General features: G+C 49.2%; 1 protein-coding gene across 2 annotated transcripts in view; it reads left to right on the forward strand.

Annotated features, from left to right (window-relative positions):
- Positions 1-25,560, forward strand: part of LOC133354264 (E3 ubiquitin-protein ligase NEDD4-like) — a 123,463-nt gene that overhangs the window by 502 nt on the left and 97,401 nt on the right. For both annotated transcript variants that reach the window (XM_061570970.1, XM_061570971.1), the window contains exon 2: positions 23,211-23,284. In XM_061570970.1, the coding sequence (XP_061426954.1) occupies positions 23,211-23,284 (74 nt within the window). The remainder of the gene's footprint in view (positions 1-23,210; positions 23,285-25,560) is intronic.

The following is a 25,560-nucleotide window of genomic DNA, read 5'->3' on the forward strand; positions in this document are numbered from 1 at the left end:
TGGCGGGGAGCGGTGGTGCAGCGGTTAGCGCACTGCGCTACGTGTACACGGTGGACCCGTGTTCGATTTCCCCGCACGATCAACAACAGTCACGATTATCTGAACCGGTTCTGGGCCTCCCCTAGGTCCACTCAGCCTAAAATTGAGTATTCGGTGCAGTGTCAACGTCAACACTGGGGAGACAAAGGCGGCCGGGCGTGGTGCTGGCCACCCACCTCCTCGTGTGTCGTGCCGGACTTCATAGGTGCTCGCCAACAGCACCTGCCACAACCGTCTGGCTATACGGGGGATGTTTGTCGTTGTCTTTGTGTGTGTGTGTGCATCTGTGCGCATCTGTGCGGATGTGTGCATCTGTGTCTGTGGGTATGTGTGCATCTGTGTTTGTGCATTTGTGTCTGTGTGTGTGCATCTGCATTTGTTTGAATGGTATACGTGTGTGTCTGTGCGGATGTCTGGGCAGTTATTGTCTGTGTGCTTCTAGATGCTTGTGCGTGCATCTTGAACCTGTCTATGTGTGTATATTGTGTAGGTGTGCGTCTGTTTATGCCTGTATTTGTGTACGGTATATGCCTGTGTTTTGGCATGTATGCGTGTCTATGTTCACATGTAGTACATCTGTACATCTGTGTGTCTTTGGCGACATCGTATATCTCTGTGTCTGCGTGGTTGGGGAGCGGTGGTGTAGCAGTTAGGGCGCTGCGCTGTGTGCCGTGTTCGCTAACAGCACTTACCTTAAGGCTATACGGGGGATCTTTGTCTTTGTTGTATGTGCATCTGGGCATCTAATTGTATTTGCGCATATATATGTGAATGTTCTTGCACAACAGTCTGTTCTGGTTTTTCGGGGGATCTTTGTATACCCGTGCGTGTACGTCTGTGTGCGCATGTCTTTGTGTGTATCTATTTACACGTCTCTTATCTCTTAGTGTCTCTGTATATCTGTATGTATGTCTCAGTGTGTGTGTATATATATGCGTGTGGGGAGCGGTGGTGTAGCGGTTAGCGCGCTGCGCTATTAACCTGGCGACCCAGGTTCGATTCCCGTTCACGGCCAACACCCAGTGGCGATTATCTGAACCGGTCCTGGGCCTCCTCTAGATCGACTCAGCCTCAAATGAGTACCTTGTAGCGGTGTGTAAACATCGCCACTGGGGAGACAAAGGCGGTCGGGCGTGGTGCTGGCCACCCACCGGCCTTCATAGGTGCTCGCTAACAGCACTTGCCCCTACAGTCTGTTAAGGCTACACGGGGGATCTTTGTCTCTGTATATATGCGTGTGCTCGCTAACAGCAATTGTCCCAACGGGCTTTTAAAAGGATATAGTGCTCAGCTCTCTGCGCTCTGAACTCGACAATCCGGGTTAGAATCCCGCTCACGGCTAACATCAGGGATTAATATCTGAACTGACGCGTCCTTGTACGAGCACCTGGTGTGGTGTGTAAACATCACCACTCGGGAAACAATGGGGGGGGGCGAGCGTGGTGCTCACCCACAGCACCACCCTCCCCCTCGTGTGCCGTGCCGACCGTAATAGGTGCTCGCTAACAACACTTGCCCCAACATTCTATGTCAAGCTATGCGGGCGATCAAAGTCTTTGTCTTTGTACATATGTGTGCATGTGTCCCAGCGTGTTGCCGAATTCTTAACGTTCCGATTGCTATCGTAGAGCATTAGTAAACACGGCGAGACACACCCAGAACCATTGCCTCGTTACAGCGAGGCGTCATACCACCACCATCATCATCATTTCATTGAGCCATCATCACAACCACCACGATGAGCCGTCACAATAGCATCACCACGCTTAGCGGTCACAACAACATCATCATCATCACACAGCTTTGCATCATCATACAACTTTGCATAATCACTACGAACACATATCAACAACGTCACACAGAGCTGTCGCATCATCATCTATGAGAGGTAATTTATGGCGATCATGCTTATTGGACATGTCAGGCAATAGCCGCAATTATGATAGATTATATATATTTCTTATCATCATCGTCGCATGTGTTATTGCGTCGTGGTATGTGTATGTGTGTGTGGTGTTTGTGGTGTGTATCTGTGAGAGCTGTGGATGGGTGGTCTATCAGTGGGGTGTATCCGAGTTGTGTATCTGTCGGGTGTGGATGGATGGGTACAGCTGTTTGGGGTGTGTGCGTGTGCAGTGTGTGTGTGTGGCAACATTGGGTATTATGCTTGCGCGTAGGGTATATATGTGCGGTATATTTGGCATATCTGTATTGCGTGTTTGTATATATTCCTGTGTGGTATGTTTGATAAAAACAAATTGGGAGGAATCTATACACATACCACACGTACATCATGTGTGGTATATTAAGGTATATTTGTGTAGTGTATTTGTATGAAGGTATATTTCTGTGGTACGTGTGTGGTACAGCATGCATGTGCTGTATTGCTATGGTATTTGCATCAAATTAGCATTATGTTCAGTTCCAGTATTTGTCAATTTTATTGGATGAAGCTCTTCAGTGCAGGCTGGTGAAGGCCTTTCCGTTTTATTCACCACCCCACCACCCCACTCAATGTGACAAATCGCATCCCGGTGGCCACAGCCACAGCGAGAGGTTCACTTGATGAACTGTGACGAGCGCGGGGATATGTCCTGGGTCGAATGACCCCAAACGCGACCCGGCCGACAAGAAGCCCTGGGTGACGCAACTGTTTGCCCGCGATGGCACGCGGGACTGCATCACCCACGAGTTCACCCCACGTCGCATATCGCCATCGTCGGTAACCTCGTGCCACTTACGCTGATGCGTTCGACGGAGTTTGTCGTTCCGCTTGTAACGCGAGAACCGAATGTATTGCGAGGGTGAGCCCCAGCCACCACCCAGCCGCCGCCACCCCATGCCCCCTTGTGTGTACAAAGGGGTCTCCTTGTTGTGTACACACATCCACACTCGTCGCCTTGGACCAGGGGTCGGAAACCTGCTCCGTTGGGGCTCTTCAAGGCGGACTGCTTTTGTGACGTCACGCGCATGCATTGCGGCTCTTTAAATATTTAGGGTATTTTGTTGTTGTTGTTACCGAATTCGAAAAAAAAACAGTTGGCTCCGATTCTTATTTTTGGCCGCAAAAAAATGACCACTCCTTTGTGTCGGCTACGCAGAGGCTTCGTGTGAGCTGCGGTCAGGCACTGTTGACTCACAACCAGGAGGGCCGTGAGTTCAAATCCCGGTCAAGGGTCATCAATATTCGTTCCTTTAGTCCTCAACGGTGGATAAAATTAACCCGTAAAAACAAAGTTTTTCACTATAAATCTTTTAGATGCGTGGCATCGGTTTTATTTTATTATTCATTTCTGTTTTTCTTGAGTAAGAGTTTCATTTTTATCACATTAGTATTTTAAATTAAATATGAATTAATTTTTTCTTAAAAAGTGGAAAATTTTGGAAATTTTTTCACGAAAATACATTTGTCACGCACAACGAGTCTGTGTGCAAAATGTCAGCTCGATTGGATCACGGGAAGTGGGTTAAAAAACGACCAAAAGATTTGCACGGTCGTAAGCGCGCAAGCAAGTGAACTTAATATAAAGGATTTAAAAATAGGTACCGTGTTGCAGGAAGTCGAGCAGTGGCTGTTAAATGGACATGGATGAACTCGATCCCGTCATAGGAATGTGGAATTTCAACCACAGGCTCATGGTTGTAATAAGGAAATGATACCGGTGATGTCAGCGTCTTTATATCAGAATCTTTATTTAGACTGCAGGAGGAATCCGATGAGCCATCAAGCTCTTTCATCATGGGACCTCCTTTGTCAGTATCAAAATATAAGAATAGGTTTTCCCCTTTTTAGTGGCAGAAAAAAGTGGGAAACCTATTTTTAAATCCTTTATATTAAGTTCGCTTGCTTGCTTGCGTGCTTGCTTGCTTGTGTGCTTGCTTGCTTACCGTGCAAATCTTTCGGTCGTTTTTTAACCCACTTCCCGTGATCCAATCGAGCTGACATTTTCCACACAGACTCGTTGTGACAGACAATTAATGTTCGTGAAAAAAAATTTCAAAATTTTTACACTTTTTAGGCAAAAAATTTTTATTTTACATTTATTCAAATAGAACTCATTCATGGCTTTGGCTGAACGTCACAGTATAGGAGCCGAGAGCGTAACCTCTCCACAAGCCGTGGCGGAGTAGCGCAGTTGGTAGCGCCCTCGCTTCCCATGCCAAAGGTCGCGGGATCGATCCCCGCGACCTCCACAGGCGAATATATTTTAAATCCTTTATATTAAGTTCGCTTGCTTGCTTAGGACCGTGCAAATCTTTCGCTCGTTTTTTAACCCACTTCCCGTGATCCAATCGAGCTGACATTTTCTACACAGACTCGTTGTGTGTGACAATTAATTTTCGTGAAATTTTTTTTCCAAAATTTTACACTGTTTAGGGAAAACAAATTAAATATTTAATTACCAATTGCTTAATACTGGCAGACAATCATCTGACCCATAGACTGCAGCCATCTCAAGCCAGAGGACGAGAGGACTCTAGCCGCCACGCATATAAAGGATTTAGAATGAAAAACTTTGTTTTTACGGGTTTACTTGTTAGTCTCGCTGTACTACCCCGGCTTCGCCCGGGACTTGGATTAAACACACCCCCAGTGGCGATGTTCCCACACCACACCAGCTACTCGTTTGAGGCTGAGTCGACCTAGGGGAGGCCCAGAACCGGTTCAAATAATCGTCACCGGTGGTGGCTGTGAGCGGGAATCGAACTCGGGTCGCCGGGTTCGTAGTGCAGCGCACTAACCACTACACTACAATGCGTTACGCTTCCACATGCGCGGGTCACGTGACAGATTTGAAGTCACAGCTCACTTGCCGTGCAAAAAATTACATGCATTATTGAGCTCCCCCCCAAAAAAATATAAAGTGCATTTTTATAATTTGTGCATGGTGTACAGTCTGGAAAGTACCCAGATGGCAAATTTCAAGTTTGTTGCATGTCGGGAAGTACGCTAAACATTTTGAACAGTCGCATAATCACAACTTTGCCTTTTTAATATATGGAGATTTTGATACTGGTGAAGTACCGGTGAAGACGCTTGACGCCGAGGTTGAGGCACACGTATATTTATTTCACAATACGACAGTGGGCATATAACACTCGAGGGGGTATCGGCCCCCTCACCCGTATAACTTGGAATACACCCCTAGCTAGCTCTGTCCTAGCCCCGAGTCCTCCACTACTGGGCTAGGGGAGGCTATCTGGCCCGACACTGGTAAGTCGGGCCCGGTACCCGGAGTTCCAGACCAGCTCTTACAAGAGCACCGGCTCTGGCTTTCGGGACCACGCCGCTGGCTCAGTCCTGTCTGGCCCTGAAAAGGACATCGAACTAGGGGAGTCCAGGGCTCTATCTAAGACGTCTTCAGTCTTCTTCCCTTAGCTTAAAACATAACTGACTCGAGCCCTTTGAACATCCCCTTTTATACCCAACCCCTCCCTGAGGGGTGGGGCCCCGGGGGATCATAACGTTCGAACCAGCCCCCCCCAGGGTGTCTGGCTCGGACGTCGTAGAGGGCACCTCCTCGTGCACTTACGTAGCCCCGCCCACTGTGTTTGTTTTCCATAGGCTGCCATGCATAACGGGCCCTCTCTTTAACACCCCTACACTGGCAAAGGAGGTCCCATGATGTAGCTGCTCACCCCGAGCTCTCAATGTCCTGATAGTGGCATTGTCTTTGTGCTGTTCGCCTTTTGGCGTCCTCTGGTCTAACACTGTTTGAGACTAGGGGCCGTCCATAAATGACGTCACGCACCGAGGGGGGGGGAGGTCAGACATTTGTGACGATGTGTGACGAGGGGGGGAGGGGGGGTTTGAGAAATGTGACGTCACATCAAAATTCGCAACTTTAAATAAATGTTAATTAAATGGAATTGTTATAACAACACTAATCTAATCAACGTTTTTGGGTTTAGATCGCGTTATTTATAAATGTGTCGTAACCCTCCACCACCCGACACGGCCAATCAGTAAAAAACACTAATTTTGATAACTTTTCATGATTAATTATTTGATTATTTAAATTTACTAAGGTCACCTTTTATTTAGTCCATGAAGGAGCATTTTGCTTCTCCATGGGAGAATGGAGAAGCATACATTTTGTCATTTTTTTGGATGATTCTTATTAAACATTTTGATTCTAATGATTCTACCAGGGCTTTTCATTATGTGGAATGAATATGTGATTGTTATAATTGTACTCTCCATTTTTCTTCATTCTACCACAAAGTTTCAAGTATTTTTATAGTTATAATTACTTTTAATATTTTATAATTATAAGAGAATTTCAATATAATATTCTAAACATCTGCAGCTTTAGTTAGATGTTTAATATTTTCGAGTGAATTTATGCTCAATTTCAGCTTTCCAACGCCTCCTTTTTAATACGTGTTTTCTCCTACAACATCGAGTGCAGCGCCACATTAAATACGCACTACAATGACAATAGTTTTAAGTGATTTGAAGCATGTTTTATTTTAAAAATGGAAATATGTTTTTTTTGGGGGGGGGGGGGGGGGGGAGCAGAGCTTTGTGACGTCATATTTCAGAGGGGTCTGACTTTTTGTGACGCAATGTGACGAGGGGGGAGGGGGGTCAAAAATCGGCCAAAATCGCGTGACGTCATTTATGGACGGCCCCCTATAGCTCTCAAGAAAGCTGTCTCTGTGTGGACCAATCAGCTTAAAAGACAATGCACATACTTCGATTTAAAGCTTTCGTGACTGCAGGGATTCATCTTCTTGGTTCTTTCGGTAAAGTCACGTAAAGTCACGTTATTATATTATTTTATTATATTATTTTATTATGTTTTATTTTTATTATTTTATTACTTCCCTTCTACGTGACTTTACCGAAAGAACCAAGAAAATGCACATAATGTCAGAGCATGTTTTTTGTTTGTATTTTCACCACAAGTAACTGTGGTTAATGCAGACATGATTCCTTGCAAAAGGTTTCAGTTTGGTGTTAAAACATCTTAACACAGCTGTTTTGTTGCCAGAAAAAAAGGGGAAACCCTATTATTATAAGAAGCTCTTATTCGCAGATGCCCAGTAGGGGTGTTGGTCAGCGCGCTACAACAACAATACAATAAACAAAAGTTACTGTAACTTGCTGACCCTGCAACGACTGGACATCTTTGAAAATAAGCTTCATAGCTCATCGGATTCCTCCAGTCAAAAAATAAAAATTCCCATTCTAAAGATTCCGATGGAGCCATATGATGGTGGCACGTGACGATTCGTGCAAATCTGACGATGATCCGTGATTTCGCGTGACATTGGCAGGTGTGCGTGATGGTGCGTCGTCGTGCCATGCGGTGTTATGCGACCTCACGCGATTTGCCCTTGTGGTGGAGTCGGAGTGGTTCGACTGCGGAGCGAGTAACTCGAAATCGGAAGGTTGCGAATTCAAATGCGTTGCCGGTCTTAGGGGGTTGACTCAGCCCATCATCCCTCCCTCCATGCTTCCCATCCAGGGCAGGTAAAATAGGTACCACTCACCTCCCACACGCAACGCTCCCTGCTTGCCTCCCTCCCGCTATTCGCTGTCTGGTTTGTAAACGACGCATGCCTTATACCGTGAGGCTATTGTGATGTGCAAAATGTCTAAGGGGCCGTCCATAAATGACGTCACGCACCTAGGTAGGTGGGGGGGCAGACATTTGTGACGATGTGTGACGAGGGGGGGGGGGGGTTTGAGAAATGTGACGTCACATCAAAATGCGCAACTTTAAATAAATATAGACAACACGTTCTACTTAATTAAATAGACTTTTTTTATAAATGTTTTCTCCTACAACATCAGAGTGCAGCGCCATATTAAATACGCACTACAATGACAATAGTTTAAAGCGATTTGAAGTATCTTTTTGGTTCTTTCGGTAAAGTCACGTAGAAGGGAAATAATAAAATAATAAAAAATAATAAAATAATTCTCACGACGTTTCGGCCACAACGCAAGCAGCCGTCATCAGGTGAAGAACAGGTGAAGAACAGGTCTGTCGGGAAGGCAGACACTGTCTTCCCGACAGACCTGTTCTTCACTTGAGGACGGCTGCTTGTGTTGTGGCCGAAACGTCGTGAGAATTATTTTATTAGTTTTATTATTTTATTATAATTTATTTCCCTTCTACGTGACTTTACCGAAAGAACCAAGAAGATGAATCCCTGCAGTCGCGAAAGCTTTAAATCGAGATTTGAAGCATGTTTTATTTTCAAAATGGAAACATGGTTTTTTGGGGGGGCAGAGCTTTGTGACGTCATATTTGAGGGGAGGGGGGTCTGACTTTTTGTGATGCCGTGTGACAAGGGGGGGGAGGGTCAAAAATTGTCCAAAATCGCATGACGTCATTTATGGACGGCCCCAAACGTGAATCCTCGAACACGCTGGATACGATTAAAATTTAATGCAGTTCCGCGTGTGCGTGCGGTTGGCATTACGGGGAGTGGTAGTGGCGAATATTTTAACCGGTCCTCTGCCTCCCCTAAGGCGACTCAGCCTTAAATCAATCGAGGTGCTGCGTGTAAACATCGCCACGAGGGAGACAAAGACGGCGAGGCGTGGGTGTTCATCCTCGTGTGCCGTGCCGGCCTTCATAGGTGCTCGTTAACAGCACTTGCCCCTACAGTCTGTTCCAGGCGATACGGGGGTGGAGGGGTTGGTGGTCTTTGTCTTTAGCTCGTGGTAACTGCTAATGGTTAGCGACCGGTAATGCCTAACTGGGCCATGGAAATCTGGGGGGGGGGGGGGGGGTGACTCACCGAACACACGCGCGCGCTGGAGCCCCTCTAGCTCACACCGTGAGAGATCATTAGCGGTAATGAATGCGGCGGCACACGCGGCAACGGTGGCATGAAGACCGCTGCAATGCTACCACGTGACCCACTGCCACTACCACCACCACCACTTTTGCCTTTGACCAATGTCCATGTTATTTTACACAAAGGCCGTAATTATAATATATATTCAATATTCAAATATGCTCAAAATGTCCCCCCCCCAATATATTGCTATAAAAAAAATTGCAATGCTATGTAAATTAAAAGAACAATTTGCTTAACCTTGGCCACAATATCTGGACTTGTCTTCATATAACAATGCATAGATTTCTGTTTATATGAGTGTGGTTGTGGTTGTACTTTATGAATCCCTAATCTCTGCCATTACATACAATGAAACAAGAAAAAGTAAAAAAGAAAAAAACAGCAATGTAATACAATACACTATTAGACATTATTGTAAAAAAATTAGTTTAAGTCCATCCCATGTGTTAGAGAATTTTTTAATATTTTAGGCAGGAAATGAGTTTTCAAATTTAGATTTTTTTTCTGGGGGGGGACCCTCGACCCCCTGGAAGATTTGGTCCCCCCAAATGTTGACTCCATGGCTACGGCCTTGTTTTACACATTAGTACCAGGGTCGTCAACCCTTATCTGTTTCATGTTTCTGGGGCTGATTGTTTTGCCGTTTGCGCCGTGGCTAATCCGGAGGTAATCTGACCCAGCTGATTTGCGCTGCAGGGAATGTCATATTTAGCTCCGATTTAACATGATTTATCTTTGCACTGCTTTCTGCTCCTCGTGAGATGCAGCGGGGTTATTTATTTATTTGTTCCGATTGCTAATAGCTTCATTGCTGATTATTATTTATTTATATGTTTTACGTTTGTCTTTTTGGTGAGCTAGGCCACTCTTGCATATATGACCCATCGTGGGTCTCACCTGGTTAAAGAAAGTCAACTTATAACCAAAAGACAAAGATCTCCCGTATATCCTTAACAAACTGTTGGGGCAAGTGCTGTAAGTGAGTAGCACTTATGAAGGCCGGCACGGCACACGAGGCTGTGGGTGGCCAACACCAAGCCCAGCCGCCTTTGTCTCCCTGGCGGCGATGTTTACACACTGCACCAGGTACTCATTTGAGTCGACCTAGGGGATGCCCAGGGCCGGTTCAGATAATCGTCAACGGTGTTGGCCGTGAGTGGGAATCGAACTCGGGTCGCCGGGTGCGTAGCGCTAAACGCCACACCACCGCTCGCCACCGCCACGACCACCATCAACAACAACGAATTGCACTGTCGGGGTCAACGCGACGGTTTGGAGCGTAATGCGGCATTCGATGCTGGGTGGCGCAGGGTGGCACGGTTGTTGCCGACCTGCGTCCACGGTGAGAGTGCCGTGCCGGTAGAATTGTGGTCAAGCGACGGTGCGCGGTGGTTAACCGAACTGTGCTGTGAATCCGCCGAAACGGATCAGTGGCAAAGACAAACAACAGGACGTGCCAACAGTCGATTGGTAAAAAGGGCTGTAGGTGTAAATATTCAAGGCATGGGGTGTGGATTTGTTCACTCGTAGTTGCCACCTCTGAGCTGCAAAAAAACTTGGACATATGACGGAAATAATAATAATATCTCGCAGGAGCTGGACTGAAGGTGGGGAGCACTGTATGTGTAATAGTATGCAGCTGGAAAAACTGGGACTTTGGGAAGACTACAGTTTCCCCAGCACATCAGCAGTCGCCTCAACATATCGAACTATTCTGGGAAAGATCAGAGCAGGTGGCAACCCTGGTGGCCAGTGATATCTAACCAGCCTGCCAATTAACATACTCGTAATTTATTTAAAATGAAGCTAAATTACACTCCGTAGTGTTGGATATATTGGGTTTAAAAAAAAAATCACAGTCACTCAGCACAGGCCCAAAGACCCCAAAATGACAAGGGACCAGGAACAAAAAAAACAGCACCATCAAAGTGGTAGAAGACGTGTTCGTACGTTGCGTGAATTGGACAACGTCACGAGACCATGGACAGAGAGACGAATGGAGGGAATTCCAGGGTGGAGCAGTACGAGGGGAAAAGCAGAAAGATAAGTGTTGTGACCTGCAGTGTGGTGAGTGGGTGAGTGAGTGAGTTTAACACGTAGGCTTTCGTGGGCAAAAAATCATTTACGCGATCTAACCCAAAAAAACTAAATCTGTATTTTGGATGAGTGAGTTGGCGAAAGAGTTGGCGAGTGAGTCGGTGTGTTGTGACCTGCATTGTGGTGGAACACAGTGTGGACGAGATGAAACACGGTGGGTGTCTGGTAGACCTAGTCCTCCGTTTGAAGCTTTCGTGACTGCAAGGATTCATACTCTTAGTTCTTTCGGTAAAGTCACGTAGGTAAAAAAAAAATCACGACGTTTCGGAGGCAACACAAGTCTCCGAAACGTGGTGATTTTTATTGTTTTATTTTTATTAATTTCATTTTTTACCTACGTGACTTCACCGAAAGAACTAAGAGTACAAGTCCTCCGTGTAGGTGCAGGAATCAATGAGTGAAGCTCACGGGAACAGTAACCACGGGAGTAAAGATAGAAGAGTGATGAGGAGGGAACTGGCCGCTGGTTAGCGAGTCACTCTTGTGAATCGGTGAACGATGAATCAACCTTCAACCTGATCGTTTTGTATGCATCGTCCGAATGAGATGAGAAGTTTTGTCACCATAGATGTGACTGTAACATGTGAGCCCAGCATGAACGTTTGATCATGTTGAATTAGCCCTGGTGCTGGCGTCAGGAGATCCCCATGGCTAGCGAGACTCCATCCAGCAGTGTATTGGCAAATGGGCGGTGGATACGCACACCATCAGAGATATCTGTCGGAGGGACACGGCTGGAAAACGCAGCAGTGTGTGAGTACCTAGGTCAGTTGGGCCTGGATCAAAAGGATGGAGGTGGAAAAACGTGGGTTTCAGTGCTTTTGGGGATAAAAAAAAACGCAGCTTAATAATTATATTTGACTCTTTTGAGGATGGCAACAATATGGTCTCAGGAGCAGCGAATTGCCCGGGTCAAAGTCTGATAGCCAGGAGAGAGTTCTTGTAGTTTTGCTATTTCTGCTCTGTTGAAGGAGTGCATACTACAGTGGGTTTACTTGCACGGTCCACAGTTTCGGATTGGGTGGCCACAATTAGGCTGTGGCTTGCCTTTTCCATCTCCTGGCGCGTCAGTTTAAATCACGGGGCGAGGTTCGTGAATCCCCCAAACAGCCTCTGCTGTTTGGGGGATTCACAAACATTTCCCCGTGAGAGCTCAGTCTAGCGGAGGCCTCTTCTGTCAGTAGTGGCGTCTGCGAGCACTTTCAGGGCTGCACCTATACCTTTTCATTGAGATGCGAGCGAAAATTTACCGTGTGGTGACTTACGCCAGCGTGCTGTTTGTACGCTCTCATATTGCGTATTTGGCTGCTATAAATTTCGACGTGATGAACCATTCGTTGAGCTATCATTTGTGGCCACGTCGCTACTGAAAAAGTGCTCTGTAGCTAAGTGGGCCTTAATATACAGCGCCAATCGGTGCATTTGTTATTCAATTGCACTGGAAACTGAAAACCATTTCCTGATTTTTCTGAACCAGTCATCATTTTATGAAAACGGTTACCGGTTTACCAGTGATGGTTTAACAACTCCCTATTTAGGCGTGAGATGCATTGAAAGCGAATTCGCAATGTTACTCTCGTCAGAGCTTTTTGTTGTCCTTCCCCCGCACCTTCGATTAGCACGGTTGTATACGTACGGTGCAAAGAAGTTCTACATACACAGATACAGAGCTGTTCTGTGTTGTGCCCATGGATATGGCTTCTAAGCTGGCTTGACTAATGTGGCCGGTATTTACCCAATTAGATCGCCGCTTTATTTTATTGTCGTTTCCACGATCCGCTTTCTGGTTGTACCATGCAATTTTTTTTTCCCGCGGCGTGATGCCCGAATTTTCGCGTCACGTGCTGGGAGCTGAAGGATTCCGTTCCCGAAGAAGCCGCCAGCACGTGGAGCGAGACGTCGGGGGTGTCGTGCCGTAGGAAAAACAAAAGTGCGGTACAAGCCGGAAAAAAAAACATCCAGGGGGAAGCCACGAGGCGCAACCGCGAACACCGTCGCGGTTCCGCGGTTCCTGTCGGCTTGTGAAGCGTGGGGGTGTAGAAAGGAAAGCACTCGGACTTAGTGCATTATGCAAAGACCGCCAGCGGTTCCTGTCAGAGAAGTGCATTGTGGGTCCTCGATGCGCTTGTGTGTTATTCTGGTGCGGTGGCTTTTTGCCATTATATACCGATTAGAATTAACCCAGTTTAAACTGCAGGATTCTATCGTATTCCTTCTTCTTCATCTTCTTTGTACGGCTAATGTTGATGCAGACTGTAGAGCGACAGCTGTATATTGACACTAACGTGGTTGAGCCAGATGATTGCTGTCAGGAGTAGCGGACATTTTTTTTTATTTTTTTTTTATTTTTATTTCACCAGGTAAGGCCCACTGAGCTGTACAGCTCTTTTTCAGAAGCAACCTGGCCACGAATGACAGCTCAACGAATTGGCTTATCACGTGGAAATTTATAGCGGTCAAATAACCTAAACGCGCGCTTATAAATGTGGGGGGGGGGGGGGGGGACCCGAAGGACCCAGAGAAAAACCCACGTGACCACGGGAAGAACAGACAGGCATCAGGGTCAGGATCGAACCTACAACCTCCTGCATACCAGGCGAGGTAGTTAACATCTCGCCACCGTGGCGCCCAGGAGGGGCCCTGCCGACAAGCCAAGCGTGTCTGAGCGAGTGCATGTGTCCGTTACCCATCTAGTCGGACAGAAAACGGAGTGGCGCAGCATCGCTGTGACGACGCCTTCTCTTTTGTATTTGCGAATAGGGCATCCAGTCGTTACGTGTTCCGTGGTTGTGTGCTGGGTGGTGACCGTAGTCGCACACCGCATTAATTTAAATCTTCTATTTGTGCATCAAGTATCCGCACGTGGCGTGGTTTGTTCCGATGCGGTTTACGGCTGCCCATAAGCTTTGCGGCAGATCGAAAGCCCAGGGACTGAAGAATTTAGAGTTCTCTGTCCCGCTCGATGGGTAACGGACACCCCGCACGTGCGGCCAGGGCCTGTCGTGTCAAGGGACCGACCACGATGGATCTGAGCTAAAGTTATTTATCGGAGCGGCTCCATCCTCAGTCGCCCACGCCGCACACCACAATACGTCGAGCCGGGCGCCATCGAGGGAAGTGGCCAAGTTCGAAAATACCCTCGGAATGAACGCAGCAGCCCCACGGTTGAATGATCTATTGAGCGCACACCACCAGCAGCAGCAGCAGCTGCAGCTGCAGCAGCTGTGACGCTGGGTGACAGTGGCGGCATGTGGTTGGCATGGGCCCTGGGGAAAGGAAAGAAATGGGGGGGCCCATAGTCTGCTTCCCCCCCCACCCCACCCAGCTCTCTTGCTCTCCATAACCCAGCACCTGGGCAAGTCCTGGACATATGTGAAAAAGAGCTTTATGTATTATCGGATTCCTCCAGTGTCAAATACAAATACAGATTTCGATTTCAATTCCGAAGTGCAGGCTCCAGGGCGCATTGGCCAGAGCTGCGTGCGATTGATTTTGTCCGTGTGTCGCGCGGGGGTAGGCATTGCCTTTCGGGGTTAGGGGGTAAGGATTTAGGGTTGGGGAGGTTTAGGATTAGGGAATAGGATTGGGGCTGAGGGGGGCACGGGTTATGGTTTGAGCCGGCGAGCGAGCGGTGCGTGGCCTGGGCAAGAGCCGCTTTCATCGATGGGGCTTGGCGGGCGGGCGGCCATGTGATGGGTTATGTATTGTGCAGGTATATTTTATTAATAACAAAAAAAATCATGAATTAATAACGCGCGACGGGGGGTGATACCGGAGCTTGAATAATTTACCCCGCTCCGTTATGGCGGTAATAGGCTGCGTGGATGCGAAGCGGCCGTATCGATTTCCACGCGCCCGGCGCTTCTCACGAACGATCCCGCTCCGCCTTGCGCGCTGCCCGGACCGCGCGGGCAACGTTTTCCTCCACGCTGCCGGACAGAAGGTGGGCTCGTCGCAAAGTCCATCGATCGGTGCGGTAATGGGAACCGCTTCGAGAGCGTCGCTCTGTGCGGATCACCGCGATGACTTTCATTCCCGCGGGCCCCTTTGCGTGCCGCCGTGGCGGCGAGACGCGGCGCTCTGAGTTCCGGCGGTCGCAAATTAATTCGCCAATCGATCCTACGCTTTGCCCCGTGAAGTACTTACTGCCTTAGGTTTTTTCGGTAAAGTCACGTAGGTAAAAAATTAAAATTAATAAAAGTAAAACAAAATAAAAATCATGAAGTTTCGGAGGCAACACGAGCTTCTGTCTTCAGGTGGAACCGTCACAGCACGCTTGATACTACCCCGTATATATAGCATGTTGTGCGAGTCGCACTTTGATGCACCGTTCCATGCGTGCAAGAATCAATTTAAATCGACGAATGGACACATCGTGTTAGCCGTCTCAGAAAAGCTGAAAGAAAGTTGACTCGGGTGGCCAGGAGTTGTCAGGTGCTTCGGGCGGTGGGAAGGACACTGGTGGAGCCAGTGGGGGTGGCACGTGCCCCCCCAATGATCCAATCGAAATCCCTAATTTTTATCGTATCATTGGGGTTTATTAGTAATAAATCGGCATTTTGCGACCCCCACTGCCACTGTGTAGCATATTATTACGTGCCAGGGACTCTATGAGATGATAGGACAATAGTCTGAGTCCATAATTGGCAATAAGTAACGGCAAAGCGTTTAGAAGTGACTCACAGAATTGTGCGCAGGTGCGTATACAGAACACGACTTCCCTGAAGGCATTCACCTTCAGCGAGCGCGATGCCGATCACACAGCGCGGTTCGAATTCGACCCTCGATCAATGGCTGCGGCATCGCCGCACACGCGTCGAATAAAAAGCAAGGGGCAAGTCCTTACTTACAAACAACTCCTATAATTTTTCATTGCTGGAGGGGTTTCCTCCCCTACCTGAAAATCCTGGCTCCGCCATTGGGGAAGGAGTGTGGAGAGTGGCAGTGTAGCGGTCAGCACGCTGCGCTATGAACCGACCACCAACAGTGACAGATTATCTGAAGCGGTACAGGACCTCCCCTAGGTCAACTAAGCCTTAAAAATAAGCACCTGGTGCGATGTGTAAACATAGCCCCTGGGGAGACAAAAGCGGCCGGGGTAGTGCTGGCCACCCACCCCCTCGTGTGCCGTGCCGGCCTTCATAGGTGCTCGCTAACAGCACTTGCTCCAACAGTCTGTTACATTCTTCATGGGGGATCTTTGTCTTTGAAGGACTCTGGGGTGGGTGTAGGGGCAATGGCCCAGGACAGGAGTGAGTGGAAGTCGCGCTCCACACAAATGCCAGGAATGAGAAGATGAATCGGACGCACCGTGACACGGCCAAAGATCCACCCTCGTCTCTCCCTGCGTCTCATCCGACTGCCGGTTCGGCCGTGCCGCCATCCACGCGGTTTTGATCTCAAACGACATTCCGCGCGTGGGCGGTGACGTGCCACGCTTGTTGCAGAGCTTCGCGGTCGGAATCCGCCAGGCCGCCCTGGTCAATACCGCGGGGTGAATATGACGCGCGTCCGTTTCAGGAGGGGGGTGGGGGACGTTAAAGATCCTCGCGACGTCACTCGAAGAAGATTATGCCACGTCTGCCAGCGTCACGGTCGAAAAAATGTGGCGAATTTTAAAACATACCCGCGCGTTATTTTCATCGGGTAAAACTCACGTGGCAAACATCGCCTCCTCCCGTTAAGACTGCACTCGCCCGTGAAACACGTACGTACGAATGTTGAACTTCTTTCACGCCGTACGTAGCCTCCCGTACTATTCGGTTGGCTACGTACGGTGATAGCCCTGCGCTGTGAGAACGGCGCGAACACCAAACGCATGGCGTTATTTTATTATTATTTCTGTTGTTTTTATTAAAAGGGGGCTTGCTCTGCTCCGTGACCCCGGCAAAGAATGTTCTGTCATTCCCCTTTGAGCCACCTCCCCCCCACCCCCCCAGGGCCACGACGACATCACGGTGCCGGGTAGGCCTCGGCAAGGTAAGGTAAAAGTTAAAAACAACGAGCCTACCTTTTACCCTGACCCCATACAAATAACCCGATTACAGGGTAATTGCTGGGGTACTACGACATAAAAAAAGGTTTATAACGGTAAATGCTAGGTAGAGCGCTTTATTCATTCATTTAATTTACCTTACCTTGCCGAGGCCTAGTGCCGGGTTCACGCGAACCGCACAGTTCCGCTGGTATCCCGCGGTGGTGCTGGGGAGAGGGGGGGCCGTGTTGCTGCCGCACGCACGTGACAAACTACGACCCCCCCCCTCAACTCGGCTTGACCCCCCCCCCCTACAGAGTTATGGGGATTCTCCACGCTACCCCCACCCCCTCCTGTGCTGCGTCCCTCCCTCCCCCCTCCCCATAATTAAATCCACTCGAGTGACCTTTCTGCTCAGATGGCCTTTTCCGTAAAATAAAATGAGCCCTGAGCAGGAGGGAGGGCCGAGTGCTTTTTTTCAGCCGCATTTCCGATGCGTAATTGGCAATACCGTTTGTATAATTAATCGCTGGACCACTTTATGTACGTGACGGAGGTCATTTAGGGGCTGAGCATTCCCGTTCACCGCGGCGTCTGCTCGTGTTCACGTTTCGCGGGTTCGTGCGTCGATCGCAAGGCACGCGCGTCGACCCACCACCTGGTGGAGTTTCAGACATCCACCACAAGGCTACTCCCAAAGCCGTCCACTGGCTCGCTCGCTCGCTCGCTCACTCACCCGCCAATCTCAACAAGAACTTTGCACAAAAATGCCGAGGAACTCCCCACAGTACGAAAGAAGAAGTGTCTACAGTATTTAAGTCATTGGGTGTCTATTGCCAGTCTGTGGGTGTCAATGCGAGTCTGTGGGTCGGTCTCTTTAGGCGAGTCTATGGGCGTCTATGGGTGTCTGCGAGTCTGTGACTATGTGAGTCTATTGGTGTCTATGCGAGTCTATGGGCGTCTATGGGTGTCTGCGAGTCTGTGACTATGTGAGTCTATTGGTGTCTATGCGAGTCTATGGGCGTCTATGGGTGTCTACGAGTCTGTGACTATGTGAGTCTATTGGTGTCTATGCGAGTCTATGGGCGTCTATGGGTGTCTACGAGTCTGTGACTATGTGAGTCTATTGGTGTCTATGCGAGTCTATGGGCGTCTATGGGTGTCTGCGAGTCTGTGACTATGTGAGTCTATTGGTGTCTATGCGAGTCTATGGGCGTCTATGGGTGTCTACGAGTCTGTGACTATGTGAGTCTATTGGTGTCTATGCGAGTCTATGGGCGTCTATGGGTGTCTACGAGTCTGTGACTATGTGAGTCTATTGGTGTCTATGCGAGTCTATGGGCGTCTATGGGTGTCTACGAGTCTGTGACTATGTGAGTCTATTGGTGTCTATGCGAGTCTATGGGCGTCTATGGGTGTCTGCGAGTCTGTGACTATGTGAGTCTATTGGTGTCTATGCGAGTCTATGGGCGTCTATGGGTGTCTACGAGTCTGTGACTATGTGAGTCTATTGGTGTCTATGCGAGTATATGGGCGTCTATGGGTGTCTACGAGTCTGTGACTATGTGAGTCTATTGGTGTCTATGCGAGTCTATGGGCGTTTATGGGTGTCTACGAGTCTGTGACTATGTGAGTCTATTGGTGTCTATGCGAGTCTATGGGCGTCTATGGGTGTCTGCGAGTCTGTGACTATGTGAGTCTATTGGTGTCTATGCGAGTCTATGGGCATCTATGGGTGTCTGCGAGTCTGTGACTATGTGAGTCTATTGGTGTCTATGCGAGTCTATGGGCGTCTATGGGTGTCTACGAGTCTGTGACTATGTGAGTCTATTGGTGTCTATGCGAGTCTATGGGCGTTTATGGGTGTCTACGAGTCTGTGACTATGTGAGTCTATTGGTGTCTATGCGAGTCTATGGGCGTCTATGGGTGTCTGCGAGTCTGTGACTGTGAGTCTATTGGTGTCTATGCGAGTCTATGGGCATCTATGGGTGTCTACGAGTCTGTGACTATGTGAGTCTATTGGTGTCTATGCGAGTCTATGGGCGTCTATGGGTGTCTACGAGTCTGTGACTATGTGAGTCTATTGGTGTCTATGCGAGTCTATGGGCGTCTATGGGTGTCTACGAGTCTGTGACTATGTGAGTCTATTGGTGTCTATGCGAGTCTATGGGCGTCCATGGGTGTCTACGAGTCTGTGACTATGTGAGTCTATTGGTGTCTATGCGAGTCTATGAGTCGGTCTCTCTCTTTGAGTATATTGGTGTCTATGCGAGTCTATGGGCGTCTCTGTAAATCTGTAGGTCTCTCCCACGTGACTCCGTGTCAAACCATGGGTCACATCGTAACGCCACTGCCCGCTTCGATCGTTCGCCCGTAGCATTGCACGGTTGGCTACGTATGGTGCATAAGAAGTCCAACATGCGTGCGTACGTGCGTGATCAACGTACACGCAATTGCAGATCAACCGCCCCACCGCACCCAACAAGATGACGAGCTTCACACAGCTGACAGCCCCCCCTCCCCCACCAGGTCCATTAGCACACTGCATTGGCTCCGTTGGGCACTTAATTTCTTGAGTGCATCGCAGAATAGGGGAGGGGGGGGGGGTTTGGGGTAGTCGCTGGGGGGAGGGGTGGCGGAGTTTGGGGGGGGGGGCGCGTGGGCCGAGGCTGGGCTGGCGGGGGGAGGCTGTGAGCATGACGGGGGGGGGGGTAGTTGTTGTGGGGGGGGGGAGGTGTTTGGAGGGGGGGGGGGCACGTGAGCATGACGGGGGGGTTGGGGTAGTTGTTGGGGGGGGCGGTGTTTGGAGGGAGGGGGGGGGAGCACGTGGGCTGGGCTGGCGGGGGGAGGCTGTGAGCATGACGGGGGGGGGGGTTGGGGTAGTTGTTGGGGGGGGGGCGGTGTTTGGAGGGAGGGGGGGGGAGCGCGTGGGCTGAGGCTGGCGGGGGGAGGTTGTGAGCATGACGGGGGGGGTAGTTGTTGGGGGGGGGGGCGGTGTTTGGAGGGAGGGGGGGAGCGCGTGGGCTGAGGCTGGCGGGGGGAGGCTGTGAGCATGACGGGGGGGTTGGGGTAGTTGTTGGGGGGGGGCGGTATTTGGAGGGGGGGGGGGAGTGCGTGGGCTGAGGCTGGGCTGGCGGGGGGAGGCTGTGAGCATGACGAGATCATGATGCGTCTTGGCAGCTGCGTGGGGCCCTGACGGTCGCTGCGAGCAGCGCTCACCGATGGCGATGTGACGGGCGCGGCGTTCTCCGATCGTGGGGGGGGGGGGGGGAGTTCTTTTGGTGGAGCGGCCCCTCCTGCCAGCGGGCGTGATGCACGGGGAGATCTTCCCGATCCACTTTTTTTTTTGGCTCGTCGCCGTTTCATTGAAGGAAGACAGTGTGCAATCTTGATTTGGAGCTTTCGTGACTGCAGGAATTCTTTCGGTAAAGTCACGTGGGTAGAATAAATAATAATGGAACACGACGTTTCGATCGCCGCACAAGCAACCGTCTTCAGGGCTTTATTGCTTGCGCGGCGATCGAAACGTCGTGATCTATTATTTTTTCTACCTACGTGACTTTACCGAAAGAACTCAAGAGTATGAAGGCAATGTCACGAAGGGGAGGAACTGTCCTCCCCGCCGCTCAACCGAGCTGGCAGTCAGTCCCTCGTTTCTGTTAGCGAGTGGTGAAAATTCAAGCTCGTCTCGCTCGCCATCTCTCTCTCTCTCGCAGCGTGAACGCTATTCGCTTGTCACAAGGTGCTGCTCGTTTTATTGACCCCAGAGGGGATGATGGGCCGACTCAACCCCAGACCGGCAGTCGAAGCTGTGAGTCGGAGAGCTTGTGCCAAAATTCTGACTTGGGTTGGGAATTAGTGGCTTGTGATTGCCTGTACATCGCTGTACTCAGATTTTCTCCAGACCTAGCGACTGTTTGAATCCCCCCTCCCAGCATGAATGACAACGTCGCACGTCCGACTCGCAGGGAACTGAGCTGTAGGCGGATACGTGAAAAGGTCAGCTGTGTGAACGTCTAGAGAAATTGACAGCCACACCACGCACAAGTACTGCTTTGGGTGTGGGTGATTATTTGGTCAGGACGAATATGCAGTGGTCAGATATGCTATGCTGTGGACTGTATGAGCTTTATACACAATTGGCTCATTTAAAAGTGACGATACTTCACGCTGGGCAGTGTGGCTCGGTGAAGGCGGCGATAGGCATGGAAGCGCAGAAGTGCAGAACAATGGATTTTCTCGTCCGCGGGTTGGACACACATCGAGTGTTTGTTGCACTTGTTAAACTGAACGTTTTAATTCTCGGAGACATAACATTCCAAATGAATGAATGAATGAATAATAGACGTTAAATGATTTTTTTTGGGGTTCAATTACTGTTCCATCCTAAACCGCATCTGCACAAACCATGGCAGATGCGGATACCTGATGCGCAGATGGATAATTCCAGTGTACTGACTATGATCATCCAGAACAGACCTATAACGATGTAACGCCCGATCCACAAATACGAAGGAGACATCACGGCGATTACACTTCGCTGCTCATAACGCCACCTGAATGTAGATTGTCGTGGTTGCTCCACATCTACATCAGCCGTTCGACAACAACAACTAAGAAGAAGCCTGGTGACTGGGGGGAAATGAGATCATCAATTCGACACACTTGAGAACCCAGCTTAATCACGGGCGGCTGAAACCAGACTTCGATCCCGAGATCTCAGCCAGTGCCGGCTCGGTGCCCTCTGATGTGGAAATTGTCCCCCAGCCACCCAGCCACCCAGCCACCTCTCCGCTCCAGCAATTGCCGATGGGAAGATAAAAACATGGCTTCTGCACCTCGAAAAGTAAAAAAAAATGTGTCTCATTATGGTGAACTGATGCTGCGAGAATTTCCAGGTCACAAATTTTAATAACCCTGATTTTATGAGTTTATATTTTAAAAGGGGGGGAGGGGTGGGGGTGAAATTAAGAACCTGCTTCAAAGTGGATAAAAAAATATCTGAAATGTAATAAGAAATGCCTCTGAAATTGTTATAACAAAAATTCGGAAACCGTAAATATTCGAAATTTTTGCAGAAGGAAAAAGAAATCTATCAAAGAGATAAAGGGGAAAACATTTGACGTGGAGCCAGGGCTTTATTGCGGAAATTTTCAAATAGGCAGAATAGGGCCATGGATGATAGGAATATCGGCGGACCCTATAGCTTCTGCGTTGCGAGGAAAACAACACTCCGTTTCGATCAACGAATCGATGGATCGCTACACACCATAGATGCGCCACCCCGGGGAGCGGGTATCACAGGAGGAACGCCAGGAGTGTGCCCGCTAAACGTATCATCACACCTTCTAATGCACTGCGGACATTTAATTTTGTGCTTAAGTGTTGTATCAGCTGGCGCACTGCAGTGGTTTCGTACCGTACCAGTATGTGTGTGCGCGTGGCACAAACTTTAACACCGTGGTGGAATCTGGCGGTATGGCCTGCGATCGCCCGTTTTACCGACCACTGCGAATTGATGGGGCTTCACTGGAACTGAAGCTTGATAACCCACTGTGCGGATATTAGGTCACGCTTTCAAGTTCTGGTGGAAAGAGCTTATTTTGCACTGGCTCTGTCCGTTCATCTGTAACTGGGGGAGGTGCCCTGTGCCAAACTCTAGTCGAGAGTAGAGTTGCTATTGGGAACTCACCCGATTTGAAAGCCGGCTAAAATTTACCAAAGGGGTTGTCCAAAACTTGGGAGAAATAACCAGAGTAAATAGAGCTATTTGAAAACACGCACATTTTTTTTTTATTGTGCTGACAGTTTCTGTTCCGCTAAATCTTTACATCATCCACGAGCAAAGCATGATTTTTTCCCCCCAACTTGTTTAAAAAAAATTATCCACGCCCATCCGATTAGCACGGTTGTCTGCGAACGGTGTGAAAGAAGTTCAACATCATACATACATACAACTTGTCAGTGAACTCAGCAAAACTTCACTCAAATACACCCTCCAAAGCTGCCCATTCTCAAGACAATGCCTATGCATCCCAGACGTCTGTGGGTCGTCTTCTCTCGTGCGGCGGTGCGTTGCAGGGGAATGAGCAATCGATTTTTGGAACGGCAACAAACGTTCGAAATTGACGTCTGGGTTCCTTATCCAGCCAGCTTCATGGATTATCTATCGCACATTTAATCGAGGACCACCCCACACTTCTGCCAGGTCGTGCGCCGTGCACCTCGCTGTGTCTCATCATTTTCTGCCAGTTGTCTTTTCGTTTGCGCTCGCAGAACGAGTCAAGGATCCTGCGAGTGAAGGTGGTGTCTGGAGTCGACTTGGCTAAGAAAGACATTTTTGGTGCCAGGTGAGGTCACGTGTCTGCCCTGCGGCGGCGAAACGACGCGTGCCAACGCGCCGATGCTCGAGTGTCGTGTCGCGCGCTTTCCCTGCGCGATGCCCGACGTTTCGCTCCATGTGCTTGGGCCCTCTTCAGGAACTGAACTGAGCTCACTACTAGCCGGAAACACATCGGGGAGCTACGCAGCACATCGGCGAAAAACACGCGGTATCATTTCTCGGCTAACGTTTTCAGCAGGATCCTGCGTAGGGAAGTTGGACCGATGCCACGTGGCGGGTGTCTCGCATGTGAAGGAAACCACAGCGACCAGGGAAACCCGCAGCGTACGATGGAGCAGCACTCAAAAAAAGCTACGCAAAGATAGCTGCTCGAGGAACTGAATTCTAAATTTCAGCTGCTGGAAAAAGCTCCCAGCCACGTGGAGTGAAACAGAGGCGGACCCGATACATTTCCCACGGGTTGGGCTTTGTGACATAACAAACACGCGACGCGACATGAAAGCCCATTGGCGAGCCATACAACACGACCGCAAAAACCCCACACGGCGAGTCTGTTGGCTCGACGTATATAATCAGTGTATAATAATAATTAAATATTCAACTCTTTGTCAATGTGACCCGTGGTCTCCCAAACACCAAAGATCCTTGTATAACCTTAACAGACTGTTGGGGCAAGTGCTGTTAGCGAACACCTATGAAGACTGGCACGGCACACAATGGGGAGGGTGGCCAGCACCGTGTCCTGCCACCTTTGTCTCCCTCGTGGAGACGTTTACACACTGCACCAGGTACTCGTATGAGGCTGAGTAGACCTAGGGGTGGCCCAGGACCGGTTCCGATAATCGTCACTGGCGTCGGCTGTGAGTGGCAATCGAACTCCGGGTTTTGTAGCGCAGCGTAGCGCTAAACCACTGCGCTACCGCTCCCCACACACACCACGCGGCCGATAAACCCGCTGGACAACTCTGCCAGAGACTCGAGACAACAACAAAAATTGCCCACTGCCCTCGGGCTTCACAGCTCTTCCAGTCTCGCGCAGCTCCACGTAGCAGGGCCCTCTCTGCGCGCCCGGGCGAAGTGAGGTAGTGATTCTAGATTTGAAGCTTTCGTGACTGCAAGGATTCATATTCTAAGGTTTTCGGTAAAGTCACGTAGGTAAAAATTTTTAATTAATAAAAGTAAAATAAAAATAAAATAAAAATCACGACGTTACTTGATACAGCTATCGTGCTGTGACGGTTCCACCTGAAGACGGAAGCTTGTGTTGCCTCCGAAACGTCGTGATTTTTATTTTTATTTATTTTTAATTTTACTTTTATTAATTTTAATTTTAATTTTTTACCTACGTGACTAACCTTAGAATATGAGGTAGTGCTCTCTGCTCGACCGAATGCGAGCGTTGGGGTGGCTGCGCGGCCCCCCCGGTTGGCATGAGAAGTGTTTTGACCGTCGGGGTCTCTACGGACAGCAGGCCCGCCGGCTGGTGCTGGGGCACGACGGGAACACGTTGTGGGGTGACGTGGTCCGAGCGGAAGTGCCGTTCGCCCGCTTGTTGCCCAAGGTTCGCGGTTCGAGTCCAGCAGGCCGCCCTGGTTATTATTGACCGTGAAACGCTACGCGCCGTCTGCTTCACAGCGGACGTTTGAGATCCTCCGAGGTCATTCTAAATGAAAAGGGCATATTTGTGCCGGCGTCATGGTCCAAATTTGGCAAATTCGAAGAATTTCATTGCAAAGGACTGAATTGGGATCGCACGCAGCGGCCTTTGGCTCGTCATCGAACAAAGACGGTCACTGCATCGCACTCCTTTAGATGCGATTCTGCCGTCGTCTTGAATGCTCTTCCTTATGATATTAGGAAGCCGCCGGAGCTATGCACTTTAAAATCTATATTGAAAACTAATTTCCTTCAATCAGTTTTTTAGTGTTTAGTTTCTCGTCCTTCCCCCGCACCTCCGATGAGCACGGTTGGATACGTACGGTGCGAAAGAAGTTTAACGTACGTACGTGCATAGACTCACATAGTCACTCACCCGCTCACATAGTCACTCACCCACACACTCGCCCATCCTACGATTAGCACGCTTGGCTACGTACGGTGCGAAAGAAGTTTAACGTACGTACGTGCATTGACTCACATAGTCACTCACCCACTCACATAGTCACTCGCCCACTCACATTGTCACTCACCCACACACTCGCCCATCCTACGATTAGCATGGTTGGATACGTACGGTGCGAAAGAAATGTAACGTACGTACGTGCATTGACTCACATAGTCACT

The sequence above is a fragment of the Lethenteron reissneri genome, chromosome 46 (assembly GCF_015708825.2).
Source record: "Lethenteron reissneri isolate LAM-NWPU_2019-01 chromosome 46, ASM1570882v1, whole genome shotgun sequence".
Lineage (NCBI taxonomy): Eukaryota > Metazoa > Chordata > Hyperoartia > Petromyzontiformes > Petromyzontidae > Lethenteron > Lethenteron reissneri.